This window comes from Clarias gariepinus, chromosome 18 (assembly GCF_024256425.1).
Source record: "Clarias gariepinus isolate MV-2021 ecotype Netherlands chromosome 18, CGAR_prim_01v2, whole genome shotgun sequence".
Lineage (NCBI taxonomy): Eukaryota > Metazoa > Chordata > Actinopteri > Siluriformes > Clariidae > Clarias > Clarias gariepinus.
Window position 1 is genome coordinate 15,218,088 of NC_071117.1, and position 16,085 is coordinate 15,234,172.

Consider the following 16,085-nt stretch of genomic DNA (forward strand, 5'->3'; position numbering starts at 1 on the left):
TATTAATAGCAGTATCATATGTATTATCGTTAGTTTTAGTAGTAGCATTTGTTCTCTTAGCATTGCTGCATTAGTAATATCTTTAATAGTATCATTTGTATTATTAGCATTGTTAAAATTAGCAATATTATTTGTATACTATTAGCATTAGTATTTACATTTGTTGCAGCATTTTTAGTATTGGCATATTTATATTACTGGAACTAGATTTCCAACTTTGTTCCCATGGATTTTATCGTCACCCTCATAAGCTCGTATTACAAAAAAATTAAGATGAACTGATTATTTGTTCAAGGTTGTTTTTTTTTGTTTTTTTTAAATAAGGGATATAAGGGTGTTTTTCATTTAAAAAGTATTTTATCTTCTGAAAGATTTGTTCCCCACTGAAATCCGTTTATTAGTTTAAATGTAATGTGTGCACAAACAAATAAACAAACAGACAGACAAAAATTCCAAAAAACATCTTGATGTGTTCTATTACTCCTCTTAGGTCCCCCAAATAATTTTTTTGAAAATATCTATCTTATGTACAGACACACCAACTTTACAGTTTTAATATATGTATATATAGTATTTTTTTTTGCAAACATTTTTCATTTTTCTACTGAGCCCCTAAAGGGACATGGGTGGAAATAAAAAATAAAAAAACATTTAAGGTAAACACTGGAATGATAAAATTGTGATGAAAAAAAAGGGGCTTTGCAATACGTTTTTCTTTGTGAGATCTCGCCAACATTTTCAAGATATCACAAACAGTTTGCGAGATATCTTTCTGCTCGCGATATCTTCCAAAATGTTCACGATATCTTCCAAAATGTTCACGATATCTTCCAAAATGTTCACGATATCTCACAACCAACAAGGCCAATTTTTTTGTATTAAAAAAAAAATAAATAAATAAATTCTAGCTTAAATGTTTTTCCCTCCAATGTAAAGTTTTTTCCAGGTATGTCCTGTTACTCTTTTTTTTTTTTTTTCAGATGATTTTTTTTCCACTAAATGTAGGGGAACTAGCAGTAATACTATTTCAAGTTCAAGTGAAACTGGGACTCATGATGAAATCTCTCATGGATAAAACCTATTGATATTTACAGAAGACTTCAACTACAGTACGATGATGAATAGTGCAACATTTTAAAGCACGTATGTCCGTGAACATTGATCCCTGGATAACTTCTTGCCAAATTGCAGAAGATGCGCATCAGTCTGTGAGAACTGTACACACAATCATTCATCAAACACCACTTGCACATTAGGATCTCAGCTAGGAGTAACTGACACATCTTCTGTGACATTCTGCCATTTCCACATTAAAGGAGTTCCTGGGAGGCCAGCGTACTGAAACTCAATTTAAACACCACTGAAATTTCTATAATGATGGTAAACAAGTGCTAATGAAACGCTGGGATAAGTGCATTAGTGGCGCAGGGGATTATATAGAAAAATAATAGTACTGTAGGTATATTAGAATTATGAGTATCATTTGTAACAGGTAGTGTAGTTGCAACCTTTTCCTGGTTCATTATATTCACGTACAAACAAATGTGACAGAATACTGAAATGTACCAGTTTTAATAATGTGTCACTCTATACCATAAAGGAAATCTCCATTTGAATGTTCACTGACTTCGGAGTCACAGCTTTGTGTGACAAACCTACTGTACACAGAAAGTGAGCAGCTGTCTCTGTCCCTTTGCTGCCGCGAGTACAGGCTCAGGGTAAGAATGAAGAGAATGGATTGTTAATCTCAGGGTCTCAAATGGGTAAGTGTGTTCTGAAGGTCTGCATGCTGTAACCTAGTTATTTTTACGTAACGGAGATAAACATGAAGCAAGTGTTAGATCCTGTATCATAACAACTTGCGGGTTAGTTTTCCATTACAACGTTTTTCCTTATTTACGTATGCATGCTCAAGTTTGCCTGTTTTTCCCTCACCTCTTCATGCCCTCCACCAGCGCCACCTCATCTGGAGAGGAGGAGATGTAGAAGGACGAGGATTTTCCCTGGTGGATTCCCCTTTTAATGCCGTCCACCGTCTCCTCCTCCTTTACCTGCACCGTGTGACACAAGCACAGCGCCCGGAAAAACAGCTCCTCATGCTCCTGAAACCAGAACCATCACACACATGTTGTTCTTGCTGTAAAAGTGCGTAGGGAAGGTTTGTGTGAAGCTTACTACATGAATTTGCATCACATCATCTCGATACAACATAACACTGTGTCATGAATGTTATAATGTTATTATAGTGCTAGGCAGGTAGTGCTGTGAATGATCATTTTTATAATATAAAAGTTTTCTCTCACTTTTGACTCTTATTGAAATGCATGATGGATTGTTCAGTTCTTTAAAAGGTGGCTGACGTTAGAAATCTTCCAAAACCTTCAAAGCTACGTTTATTCCTTACTTGCTGTTCTTTAACAGTCAATTTAAATTAAATATATTTTACCGATATTTCATGATCTGCCTTACGCAAGATCTTTCTAATAACAGTATGTTCCACTGACTGGTTTATGACAAACATTGTAAGTGAAGCTAATACAACTTTATAACACCACAACACTTTATTATGATTATTATGATTATTATTATTATTATTAATATACTTGCTATATATTTATGCAATCATCCAGTAAAGCCAGTCATGTTGGAGCAGAGCAATGTACAAGTCTCATACTGACCACTGAGTAGTTCCTTTAAGAAGGACAGCTAAAGACTAAAACTTCTCCTGATCTTTGTGCTGAACTCAAAGCAATTGTACACTCGGAAACTGATGTTAGAAATCTCAGTTGTTGGCTGACGGGAGTGCAACCTCACGTGGCTTCTGCTGTTGTACTGTATATGGTCCACCTCGAGGTGTTTGGAGATGCTTTTCACGTCACCACGCTTGTGAATAAGGGTTTAAAGCATGATCGATGTAGCCGACCAAAATGACCGAGGACCGAATGTTGTTGTGGCGGGGGTGTGGTTAAGCGCTCTTCTAGTAGGTGAGAAAGAATGCACTCCTGAGGCAAATGTGGCTAATTGGTATCTGTATGTTATTGTAAGCTGACTTTTTCTTTCCGTGAACCTTTTTAAGTGAACCACACAACACACAAAACACAAACACGTGATGCTGCTCGTTTCTAAACTCTTTATGCTCACTCTCTCTCTCTCTCACACACACACATTTACTGTACCTGTTTCACTCTCTTCTTTCATTTCCCAGCTCATAGTAACACATGTTCATCCTTTCCCAGTTACCTAACCCCTACTTCCCCTTGACCACGTCCCCAACACCACAATTACAAAATTTTGATCTTATTTGTCTTTATTGTTGTTTAAGTTAAAACCACTGAGCAACTGATATTCATATTTTAAACAGTCAATTATTCCTATTAATAACCAAAAGATTAATCAGCAGTCACCATACTGTAGTCCTAGTGTAAGTTCAACCTATTTCAGACATTCTCTCTGACCTCTCACATTAAGTCCATCTCTCAGAGATTGAGGAAGACATGCATCTATCATGACTGTTTTCTGTTCTACAGATGGTGGAATGAACTCCTTTAAGATGTCCGTACAGCCGAGTCATCTGTTCCTTAAGTGTTCGAGTAAAAAAAAAAAATTAAAAAGGAACAAAAACCCTTACCAACAGTGTCTGACTGATGGTACTTGGTCAGTAACCCAGTGTAAGGATCTATCAAATGACGGAAACCACTTTTGTATGTCGCTCTGGATAAGTGCGTTTGCCAAATGCCCCAATGTAAACGATTACCTTCTGCTGAACTTTTGGAAGTTTTATCTAGAGACTGCTCTATACAGTATTAAAATCCCATGAGATGAGCAGTTTCTAAAATCCTGAAACCGTGCAAAATACCAAAGATATTTGTTTCCCGCTATTCTGATGTTTAATAATTAAAGCTCTCGACCTGTAACGGCATGATTTTAAAGCATTGCACCGCCATAATGCCATATGATTGCCTCATTGTACAATAATATGAGCATTAGGTAGCAAAATACAGGTGCATTTGGTTGTTGTTCTCGTTGTTTATTTAAATACAGAATGGATGAATCCTGTGCACGTTTTTTTTCCTGGATAAACAATAATCACCCTATTGTTCCCTCCTAATGTCGCCCATTTTCTCTACCTCCCTTACCTGCACTCTGTGCCAACAGTTTAATCCGAGGCAGATTAACATCTCGACGTAGGGTCTAATTACAGAGGGTGCGTAAGACACTACGGCCCCGCCCCGCTCCTCTAAGCCTGAGCTCTTCTCTGGTAAACAATACTTTTCCCTAATGATGCATGATTGCCGGGACAGAGGATGTCAGTGGCAAAATAAATTAAAGCGTTTAAGCAAGATTATGCGGCCGAGAAAACAAAAGACGACAACATGTACCTACGTGTGGTATTAAACACGGCCTTTAAATAAAAAAACAATCTAGGAAGACCGACGAGTAAAAGATGTTCGTGTGACGTGAGGCTGGCGGGAGAGATCACGTTTAAAAATAGAACCCCATCGTGAAGGATAAGATGTAATTAATGAGCTCTTGAATAAGCCAGTGTCATAATCAGACACATTCATTTGTCAAGTGTCACTTAAGTTAATTTATCATAGTGCGGGAGTGAGGGAGCAGACGAGAGGGAGAGTTCATTGCTGTTCCTCGGAGCGAGATGGAGACTGGAGTTGAAATTATTCTGGCCGCTCGACCGTATCTTCACACATCCACACATCACTTAAAACACTTTTATTTTTCCGTAACAGACTTAAAAACTTCATTGATTATGTCTGAACATGATTAGAATAGATAAGAAAGTCATTATCATATAGAAAAGATCAAAAGGCAGATTTTTATTCTGTAAAGGATAACACGTTATTAGGAAAATGCATTCTGTTTAACATATAGATAGACACAACTTAAACACTGAGCGTTGACATTTAAGAAATCACTGGTTTTGACACCTAAAGGTCGATATATGTATGGAATTTGAAGATCACGTAACAACAGCATCCTGATTGTGTTATTTTATTTTATTTTATGTCTGCTTTACAGCATATGGTCTGGTGGAAACCTGATCTAGTTAGACCTCAGAAGAATGAGTAGTGAGATGTTTTCCATATCTAGCATGTTTCAGGCTCACCTTTCTCTCGCTGCACGGGGACGAATCGATCATGTCGATGCTGTCGGCTCCAGACATGATCTGGCCGTTGCAGACGGCGTGCGGGACGTACACGTGACCGTCTACACAGCACTCGATAAACTCCATGTTGTTTTCCGTTAGAGTTCCTGTCTTATCAGTGAAGACGTACTCCACCTGGGGAGAACAGGTACAGCCGAGTCGGGAGACAGAACTTGAGTTTGTGAAAATAATGAAATGAAACCTACAGTGAATTTTCAAGCTAATAAAAAAATCTGTAAAATATATATTTTTAAATATAATTTTTTTGTATATATATAAAAATAACGGCACGGTGGATTAGTGGTGAGCAGTGTCGTGTTGCACCCCTGGGGTCTGGGTTCGAATCCCACCTTGGGTCTAATCCGGGTGATTACCTCTCACAGCCCAAGGACATGCAGATTAGGCTAAGTGGCGTTCCCAAATTGCCCGTAGTGTGTGAATGTGTGTATAAATGTTGACCGGAGGTCCTACAACTGTCATAAAATGGTAATAAATACAATGGTAACAACCATTGGCCTCTGCAGTCCTTAGTTACGGTATACTGTATATATTCATGTTTAAGTGTACATGTGTGTGTTTTAGGGTGATTCTATATATAATTAAAAAAAATTATAATTTAGAAATTATTTATTGATTTGTTTATTTCAAAAAATGACAATTACATATTTCACTCACTCACTCATCGTCTATACCGTCTTATCCTGTACCCTGGGTCACGGGGACCTGGGGCCTATCCCATGGTAGGGCATGAGGCAGGGTACACCCTGGACAGGGTGCCAATCCATTGCAGGACACACACACACACACTCATTCACACACTACGGGCAATATTTTTTTGGAAACGGCAATTAGCATAACCTGAATATTTTTGGACTGTGGGAGGAAACTGGAGTACCGGAGGAAACCCACCAAGCACAGGGAGAACATGCAAACTCCATGCACATAGAGACTGGAATCGAGCCTGGCCGGGAATCGAACCCGGACCCTGGAGGTGCAGGACGACAGTGCTAACCACTACACCACTGTGCCGCCCAATATTATATTTCTCCATTTCTCATTTTAATCCTCTAGTTCTCTCCAGTGCGCTCTTACCTGCCCGAGCTCCTCGTTAAGATCCGACGTGTTGACGAGCGCACCCTCTCCCAGCTCCTCGTCGAACATCTCGTCGTCCCACGTGATGAAATAAGAGCCCAGGAACTTCTGCATTTCCACAGTCACGTACATAGACACTGGAATGATGTAATTGAAGAGGACCATGTAAGCCAGGAAATCCGTGAAGGCTCGAATCAACTGAGGGAAGACGGGGGGAAAAAGAGACAAAATTTGTTTACAATATTAGTTTTTCAATATAATAAGTATTTGGACAACATATGCCATGTATTAGTTCTCTCTCCAGTTGAAACTGGTGATTTCAATTAATTAATTAGCTCTGGCCTATCTGGCTGAAGATGATGTGACAGTGGTATTGAGATTTTGGAGACGAATAGTTGGACAAATAACTGTTGGACAATGGAGAAGACGGCAGTCAAAAAAGCTTTTTTTTTGTACATGGTCTTCAGGAAGCAATCACTTATGCATGGATTTTACAAAAGACAGTAGAGTACTGCAGATGTTTTTTTTTTTTTTTACTCTATAGCTGGATCCAGCAAGCTTTGAAGAATAAAAGACTTCCTTCATGAGAAATATTGACAGTTGTACAGCAATTTTATTGCATAAAATAACAAATTACTCATAGATTGAGAATTTTTTTTTTTAATGAATTCACTTTTGTTTCAATACTTTTGGCCTCCGTTGTGAGAAGTGTAAATTAGGAAAAAATAATTTGTAGCATTAAAATTTTCCTCAGAAGTCTCCTGCTACACTGAGAGACGTCAACATTGCGCTCTCTATATGGAAAATACTCTACTATAGGAAATATTGAATGCAGCACCATTCATTGTAACATTATGAAGTAACATAATGAACAGTGTGTTCTGGGTAATGGAGTTGTTTTAATTTAATTTTGTAAACAAAGAGAATTCTTACAAGTCATACACATGCTGATAAACTCTTAATTAGTTCATTATAAAGAATCACGACGACTGAGATTTGAAAAGGTGTTCAAATAGGATATACTGTAGAAAAAGGGTTTTTCATGCACTAGACGTACTATGTGACGTTGCCGCTCAGTCTCTGTTTTCTGGTTGTACCAGGGCTCGTCTCGGTTGGGGTCGGCCTGCCACACGTACTTGAGGATAGTGTTGATTAGAGCTTTACTGATCAAGATACACAGATAAACGACCAAGTACGCGTTCATAGACCTGCAAGAAAAACAAAAGATGAGCAATGAACAAGAGATCACCTGATTTATTTTCAAGGACAAGAAAAAAAAAAAAAAGATCAATTTGCTTGCGTAGACACTTCAATAACGGTCGCCGAGTTCGCTGAAGCTCAAACTAAATTTCGATAGATCGCCTGCTTTACAACCTCTGATGGTTTTAACTTCTATTTAAATCACAGCGGTTAGCCGTAGAGCTATTAAGCAAATCGGACCGGAAAGAACTTTCTGAAAAAGATAGCAGTGACACAAAATTATGTCCCAACCACTTACTTTTAACTGCCTTTTATAAACTTCTGAGTGAAACTGGATATTGCGTCTCTTGCACATATAATTACAAATCATTAAATAGGCAATCTGCAGTGCTTACATAACAAGGTAAAACATGCATTAGAAACCGCAGGCTGGCATCGTTTACTCGAGAAAAAAAAAGCTAATAGAAATTGAAGTATGTTAAGAAAAGTAAATAATGTAATCTTACTTTTCTACAGCAGAGCGTTTCTGGGATTTGGACTGATAGTTCAGGGCCATTTTGGTCTCCATGCCAGTGTAGATAGCCACCGCTGAAAACGGCAAGGAAAAAAAAATGTTTTTAATAGATTCTGTTCACATATAATGATAAGATAATATATGCCTTCTGTACAGTATACCTCTATGAGCAACACTTCTACAGTATGTAAACATCCATTAGCTGATATTCTAAAAATGTAATTTTATAATAACCCAAGAATTTAGCAGTTTTTGATTTATTACCATATATCTCAATACACATTAACCTCTAACCTACTTAATCTTTAATAAAAGTCTTTTAAACGATGTGATCCCACTGTACTGTATTACTTTACTTGATTCCAACCCGCAGTAAATGAGTTTTCTTTTTTTTAGAAAAGACAAATACATAAATACATAATGTCTTTGCTTTTCAATATAGTTTCAAGCTTTCATATTCCCTCGTTCAAAACGCTTTAGGCTGATTAGAAGTGAATCTTCGTCCTCGTACGGCTGCTCTCCGGGGACCAAACAGGTGAAAGTCAGATGGAACGAGATCAGGACTATAGGGAAGATGCTTTAATATTGTTGTGCCAGATCACAATACGCTTGGATAGCAGTCCTCTGCGTTTAATCTGAAGTTTAGGCTTCAGCTCTTCAATAAGCGTCTCACTTTAACGAATATTGGCCCTTGAGAATCCCAGAAAACTGATAGCACAGTTTCTTCCAGCTGATAGATGACTTTTTAACTTTTTCTCAGTCTTTGGTTGAGGATGTTCCCGGTTCATACTCTGTTGTTTACTTTCAGACTTGTATTGATGAATCAACAACTTGTCATCAGTAATGATTCTCTTCAAGAAACTTTTACCTTCTTTAGATTATCGGTCCAAATTATGTTTGCAGATATCCAAGCTCTTCTATTTATGCTCTTTCGTGAGTTGTTTTGGCACAGGGTACACCCTCAAACCACAAAAAAATAATTATAATTCATGCATAACTGAATCACTGCATCACATACTGTACTGTACATGAGCAGATACTGTAGCTATCCGGGTGTTCCTAATAAAAAGGCCAGCATGTTATTTAAGTACACTGAAACAGGCTGTTTGTTCCGAACGCTCACAAAAATTTAACTGTTGCGTGTTGCAGATGTGCTTTATATACTGCCGGAGTATGTGAGCTGAATTGTGAAATATGAGATTTAAGCTGTGTGAATAAAAAGTATATCATATTTTCGAGATGTTTTATGGGTATGTTGTGTTCCTGGCTACCGAGAACAGAACTACTTTTGCAGCAATTCAGACTTTAACACACACACACAGACCTAATGTGCTCCTAACAAGAATTTCCAAGTGGACAATGGTCTCACTTTTTCTGATCTTTGTGCAATTAAGGAGCTCATTTTGATCTTTCAGAACCTTTAACAACTCATTTAATTACACAGGGAATGGAGCGAGGGAACAGCCTAATGAGACAAATCTCAGCTTTCTCACTCCCTTGCTTCATCTCTCTTACTCTTTGGAGTATTTTTTTTTTTAACAATTTGTCCTTTTATACTAGTTTTCTCACCCTCTCAGTAACAGTCGAAGTACGATTGGGAGTTCTGATGTGGCTCTAGTATTTCACTATCATTTTCTAAGGGGAAAAAAAAAACATTTCGATAAAATTACACAGAATTGCTTTTAATTGCGAGGGAAATCCCAGACACCATTTTGTCACAGCTGTTTTCCACTGTACGATAATGGACCGTAAACTGTGTTTAGTTGAGGATTTTCTAAAATTAGGATAATTCAACATCGGGACAGCTTTACAGGAGAGCTATTTTCTATCATCGTGTGTCACTGAAACCGGTGCACTATCTACTGTACATTTAAATGTTCCTACCTTATTTATAGATTTCATTCGATTTCATTCAATTCAATGAAATCTCATTGTCGCAAAGATGCTGATCAACTTTCTAAATCAGCAGCAGTTTTAATGCACTTGTTCACATACATTACATTTCTATAATAACAAACAATATAACAAAGTATAGCTATAAAAATAACCATAAAACTTTGTTGTTATTTAAAAACATATAATAATATTTTATTTATTTATTTATTTTTTTAGGAAAGGAGTCTCTTTGTTCTAGTCAGTATGTTTGCCATCACAGGAAAGTCTTCCAGACAGATGTTTTTGTCCACACAGTAACAAGACATGCAGTTTATAACTGCTATAACAGATTCTAACAGCAAACAATCCACAACATTACTTGTACCACTCGCATGCTATTGTGGTACCACTCCAATGACAAACAAAGGTAAACTTTAGTATCTTTTTCCCCCCCTGGGAGATTAATAAGACTGTAGAAAACACATTTTTATTACCATATATGAACTCTGTGTTTTTCAGCGTGGCCCCTCGCAGCAGCAGGTTTTCCGAGCCCAGAGGTCTAAAACCAGAGAGTAAATTCAGTACAGTAAACGCAGACCACAACATGGGCACTGTGCCTGAATTTTTAAAAGGTGAGAGAGTATAGTGAAATGGATTATATCTCACAACGCAGATGGCAAAACTGCTGGCTCAGGTATAAGCGTTAACACTAGGCTTTACTCCAATAGAGACGTGCTCCGTGAAAGCTATAAAATCTTCCCGCTAAATTTAATATTGCACATTCCATCTTTCTTGTACGCACACATACCCTTTAATTAGGGATCAGCTTCCTGTGTATGGATTTACCTTGCAATTGGCTCATCTCGGTCCAAATAAATATTGATGCGTCCCACAAATCTTCAAAGAGAGGAGGAGAGAGAGAAAGAGAGAGAGGCACAAAGTGAAAAGTCAATATCGATACTGGTATCGGGTATCAGTCTGTCAGTACGGCATTCTCGTTTCCTAGTACTCATTAAAAAATGCTCTGGAAAGAATATGATATTATGTGAGGTTAAATAAGTGGACGTTAGGATTAGCACTATGTGATGTATTGTACTTATATAATGTATATTAATGCTATATGATAATGGGATATATTTTCTGTTTTGCCTTCCCCTAGACGTCCGTACATCTAAGTCACTGGCAATCTTTAAGCAACAACTAAACCCTTACCTGTTTCTTAGGTGTTTGGTTCAGGTCTTTTTGGTCAGGTATTTCTAGGTATTAACCTAGTGAACCAGTGTAAGGATATATTAAATGAGGGAAACTTCAAAACACTTAAGTAAGTCGCTCTGGATAAATGCACCTGCCAAACGCCTGAATGTTAATGTAAATGTTTCAGTAGTGCAATTTCATTGGAGAATATCATTGGTGAATGCTCGCCCTATCACCCGTAGATCGTGAGTTTGATTCCCAGGTGATGCTGTAATCTCTCGCAGCCGGAGGCTGAGCTGATTGGCCGAGCTCTCTCAGATAGGAGGGATGAGAGGTACCGTACTTAGTTCTCTCTCGGACAAAACACGTGATAGCCTTTGGCCCTCCCCAAAAAATGTTACATGCTACCATTACAGCCCATGTACTCTATAGAAAACCTTATGGAAATTTTTTAAGTTCAATAGGAGGTGGGGTACCAATCCAAACAGGCAGAGCACACACACACTCACATGCTCATTTACACACTACAGGCAATTTGGGGATGCTAATTAGCCTAATCTGCATGTCTTTGTACTGTCGCAGGAAACCTATCAAGCATGGGAAGAACATGCAAGCTCCATGCACAAAGACCACGAGGCGGGAATGCTGGAGGTACGAGGCGACTGTGCTAATCACTAAGCCACCATGCTGCCAAGAGCTAAACCACTTACTGTTGGACAATACGTTATATAATACCTTGTTGTATTGGACAATAAGTTGTTGTTATTGTTCTTTCCCCGGCTTCCATTAGGGGTCGCTACAGCGGATTATCCAATATGCGAATTTGATTTAGCATAAGTTCCATGGCGGATTTTCCTCCTGATCCTACCCTCTCCATTTTATCCAGGCTTTGGACAGCGCAAAGCATCGAGCGTCCCCTGACTTGTGCACCAAGTACTTGTATTGCTCAGCTGTCCTACTATAAATATTTTCTCGTGTCTTTTACTGATGCTGATACAGTAATTATGCATGATGTGTGTCACGTGGCTCTGATATATTATGTTGTGCGACATTCCAGTTGATTCGTTTCCATCACAAGGTAATAACTCACTTGTAGAGGTCCGGCTGGGGTTGTTCACATTCTATAGTGGCCTGCAGTTGGTCCACCTCCATCTCTGTATTAAAGGCCTTGGTGTCCTGAACTGCATAATAGGTCTTTGTGTGGAGAGAGAACAGTGAGGACACACACACACACACATGCACACGCAAATACAAACTCACATTCCCTTACAAACCCCATTAAAATCACAGCTCAATACAACTAAAATAAAAAAGTGAGCAGTCTAGACAAAGTTTTGTTTGCATGCAGTCCCTGGAGGCAGTGAGGCACTTTTCAATCCTCTTCCTGGAGCATTCGGGTAATGTAATGCACACTGCTTTGTGCCTTAATCACCTTGTGACTGGACTCGCCGTCCAAGCTGGCAGTGGTGACGAAACAAGTGCCATCGTCTCGACTGGTGGAAAGCAGGATCAGGTCACAGGGGAACGTCTCGTCTTCCTTCACCAACACCACGTCACCCACCTGCCGCACACATACAGCGCACACACTAATTTCAACATGGAAACGGTTACATTCATGCGTGTTTAAGAAATCCTTCTTGTTCCTGTTTCTTCTACACATTTGCATAAATAATCAGGCATTGTTCCGCACAACTCGCAGCTACAGTATGATGTCATTACCACCACACTCTTATCGAATCTGTGCTGCATAACACAGACCATATTCACAGAGTCCCACTCTGGACTGCGGCCAACGTCAGCTGTGGTGAAACGACATGGACAATGGATGTTTAAACACTATGATTTAGGATCCTAAATGCCCCGTTTCAACCTCAGAAATACACAACGCAAACATCAATCTATCATTCTGATGACGGACGTATCTGGGACACGGTTGGCAACGGCAGAGATTGAGTGTTACATAACAGATTATAGACTGGATTATGTGAAGGCAAAAAAAAATAATAATACAGCAAACTGCATCCAAATGCGTACTTGAGTTCTGTCTGTTTGGTTTCTCAGCGGTAAATAACCTGCACATTTCAGACGGCATTAGGATTTGGAATCTAGCTAACGCTGTGTGACGCGGGTAGCGCGTTTGTTCATGTGGGATTAATTAAAGTCTCTTTCAGTCAAAAGTTTGCTAAAAAAGTACACCATGGTTTTTCTCACTAATCACTACACAATGGGTCTGTTGCACATTACTGATACAAGCATGTAGGACTTAAAAAACAAGCATGTGGGCAGATGTTGAACATTTTGCTAGAATGTCATAATAAATTGTTAAAAAATGTTATGCGCTACCGTTGTAACATGTTTGTATTACCAATGTACTCATTGGTAACCTTATGGAAACTTTAAAGGTCCCATAGTTTCCTATAGTACTGATGTGATATTATATGCAGTACATTAGGTTAAGCACTATGTGATGTATATTACTTATATATCGTAAATTAATACTATGTGATGTAGTTTCATTGGTGCATGCTGCGCTAACAAACAGACAACACAAAATGTCAGTGTGTTGTTGTTGTTGTTATTGTTATTTCTCCAGCACCCATTAGGGGTCGTCTTGGCGAATTATCCAATATGTGAATTTGAATTGAAACGGGTTTTTATGACGAATCCAGGCTTGGGACCAGCACCATGCACAGAGCGTGCCCTGACTTGTGCACCCAGGGGACCCCATTTTCACCCCCAAAAAAGCTGAATATACTGCTACTGTACTTAGATGGCACATTCTGATACTGTACAAGAAATATTCAGTGGGATCGCTTGTTCAGATCTCACTGATACAACATCCATCTGTTGCCAAGAGTCAATGGTGCCTCTGTGAGCTCATGTATGAGGAAGAAGGTGGGTAGCCCTTTCCTCTGGGTGTCTCCCAGTCATTACCACACTCTTATCGAAGTTGTCCTGCCTAACGCAGACCCCACTCACAGCGTTTCACTCCGGACACCAGCCAATTGTTCATAAAAGTCTTACGCTCTACCAATATAGCACATTTGTATTAACAATGTACTTTACAGAAAGCTTTACGAAAAAACTTTAAAGGTCCCATATTTCACTGCTTCTTTAACAATTGAACACCTGCCACAGAGATCACCTAAAGTGTGTGCATGTGTGTTAATGCTCCATTTGAAATATTTTCTTATATATTGGGCGATGTTCTTTTATGAGGTCACAATTTTAAGGCACAATTTTGGACCGGAAAATTGGCCTTACGAGGCCAGAAATATGAGGGAGAGTGAGATCTACAGGTGGCGATAAGACTAGGTTGAAAAACACAGGAATATTCCTTTAATTCAGTGAAACAAGTGCAAAGAATTTTACAGCAAAAAACGACTCAAAACAGGCTCCAAAGTCAAAAATATAAATATCCTTCATCGCATTTCTTATGTATATTCTTTAGTTTTTGACACAAGATAGAACATCAATATTTTGATTCCACGTTTCAGTCATAAAGTAGCATAGCGAGGTCTCTGCAACAAGACTAACCTCACCATGAATGAGAGAAAACACCACTACTCAGTCCGTCATCATGCCAACCCTCCGCTGCCAAACACTAACTGGGACAATGCTGTCAGCTGAATTGCATTACAGCGTAGAAAAAAGCGGCTAGTTTTCTCCTGCGCTAGTTGCCCAGTTGGGTCACACAAATCCTCTGTCCTGAATATAATGACTTCCTTATGAATAGGAATAATCAGAGCTATTGTAAGCGGAAAGGTCAATGGTCTTTAGAATGCATTTCGTATGACAAGTTGACGTGTGTGTTTTTTGCACTATAATGTTAAGTCAACAGTGAGCCTGCAGTCGGAATATGACTGCATGCATTATTAATGTGTGCCACGTTTGCTTTTTAAGTAACGCACCTGCAGTTTGCGACTCTGCTTGCACACCACTTTGCCTTTTTGGACGATTTGAACAGGACATCGGTTGATGGCGTTATCCGCCTTGTGCCTGAGCCAGTCCTCATAGCCCTGCAGAGAAGAGAGAGGGGTGGGTGGATATAACAGAGGCATGCAGAGTTACTGAAATCTAGGTTTTTGTAGGATATGGAGAAAGAAAAACAAGGTACAGTACTTCACCTGCTTACCTGTTTAATGGCGGTTACAGTGATGACAAAGAAAAGTGGTAAACCACTGGTGATGGGACTGGTGGGAGTGTCGATGATTAACTGCAGAGAGCGATAATGAAAAAGGACACACGCAGGGACAAAGAGTCTTTCAGTCTGCATGCTTTGACCAGGACCTCAGCTATTTAAAAAAAAAAAAAAACTTTTATGTCACTGTGGCTCACCTGTACAAGAAAAATGATGAGGAAGTAGAAATTTGCGATTCTTCTGAACTGTTCAAACAAATTCTTCGGAATAAAGTTCCAAAAGGTGTACTGTAGAAAGACAGATTCACGGGAAAACAACAGCATGTTAGATAAGTCTGAGGGAATCCCATAGCAAAGAAGACATACACTATAATAAAAAATAACATTTAAAACCAAAAGGATTTTATTAACAATTTTCTCTCTAATTTGGTCATGCCAAACTTTAAAACCAATGTTTACTTCTTTCACAACAATTCCCATGTCTTTTAAATAGATTTACAAATCTTCCACATTTTTATCCCCTTCCTTTGCCCCTGTTTTACCTTACTATGTGCATTATTTAACACTTTCCATTATTATTACCTTATATTATTGTACACAACCTTTATCCCAGCATTACATAACTTATAATAATATCATTTACAATCCACTTTCCAATATTTATAGCACATTTCTAGACAATTTATACAGCAAACCCCACGATTTAACAATAATACGTTTTATATAATTTTACCTATTCACAACCTTGCCCGGTTCATGACCTGTTTTACACCTTTTTCACCATTTAAACAACTTCCTTCCACCAGTTTTACACTACATAACAATTGATTCTTATATTAAACCTCCCTTTTATCTTATTTTACACTATACTGTACCACTTCGGTCCCCACTTTACACAATTCTTTTCAA

At 38.6% G+C, this 16,085-nt stretch overlaps 1 protein-coding gene across 3 annotated transcripts in view; it reads right to left on the reverse strand.

The window, feature by feature from the left end:
• The window catches only part of atp11a (ATPase phospholipid transporting 11A), a 94,026-nt gene that overhangs the window by 29,756 nt on the left and 48,185 nt on the right, over window positions 1-16,085 (reverse strand). For all 3 annotated transcript variants that reach the window (XM_053476820.1, XM_053476819.1, XM_053476821.1), the window contains exons 3-14: window positions 15,375-15,464; window positions 15,172-15,252; window positions 14,948-15,055; window positions 12,469-12,597; window positions 12,127-12,230; window positions 10,689-10,739; window positions 10,337-10,401; window positions 7,960-8,041; window positions 7,311-7,461; window positions 6,254-6,451; window positions 5,123-5,296; window positions 1,936-2,102 (exon numbers count right to left, since the gene is read on the reverse strand). In XM_053476820.1, the coding sequence (XP_053332795.1) occupies window positions 1,936-2,102; window positions 5,123-5,296; window positions 6,254-6,451; window positions 7,311-7,461; window positions 7,960-8,041; window positions 10,337-10,401; window positions 10,689-10,739; window positions 12,127-12,230; window positions 12,469-12,597; window positions 14,948-15,055; window positions 15,172-15,252; window positions 15,375-15,464 (1,400 nt within the window). The remainder of the gene's footprint in view (window positions 1-1,935; window positions 2,103-5,122; window positions 5,297-6,253; window positions 6,452-7,310; window positions 7,462-7,959; window positions 8,042-10,336; window positions 10,402-10,688; window positions 10,740-12,126; window positions 12,231-12,468; window positions 12,598-14,947; window positions 15,056-15,171; window positions 15,253-15,374; window positions 15,465-16,085) is intronic.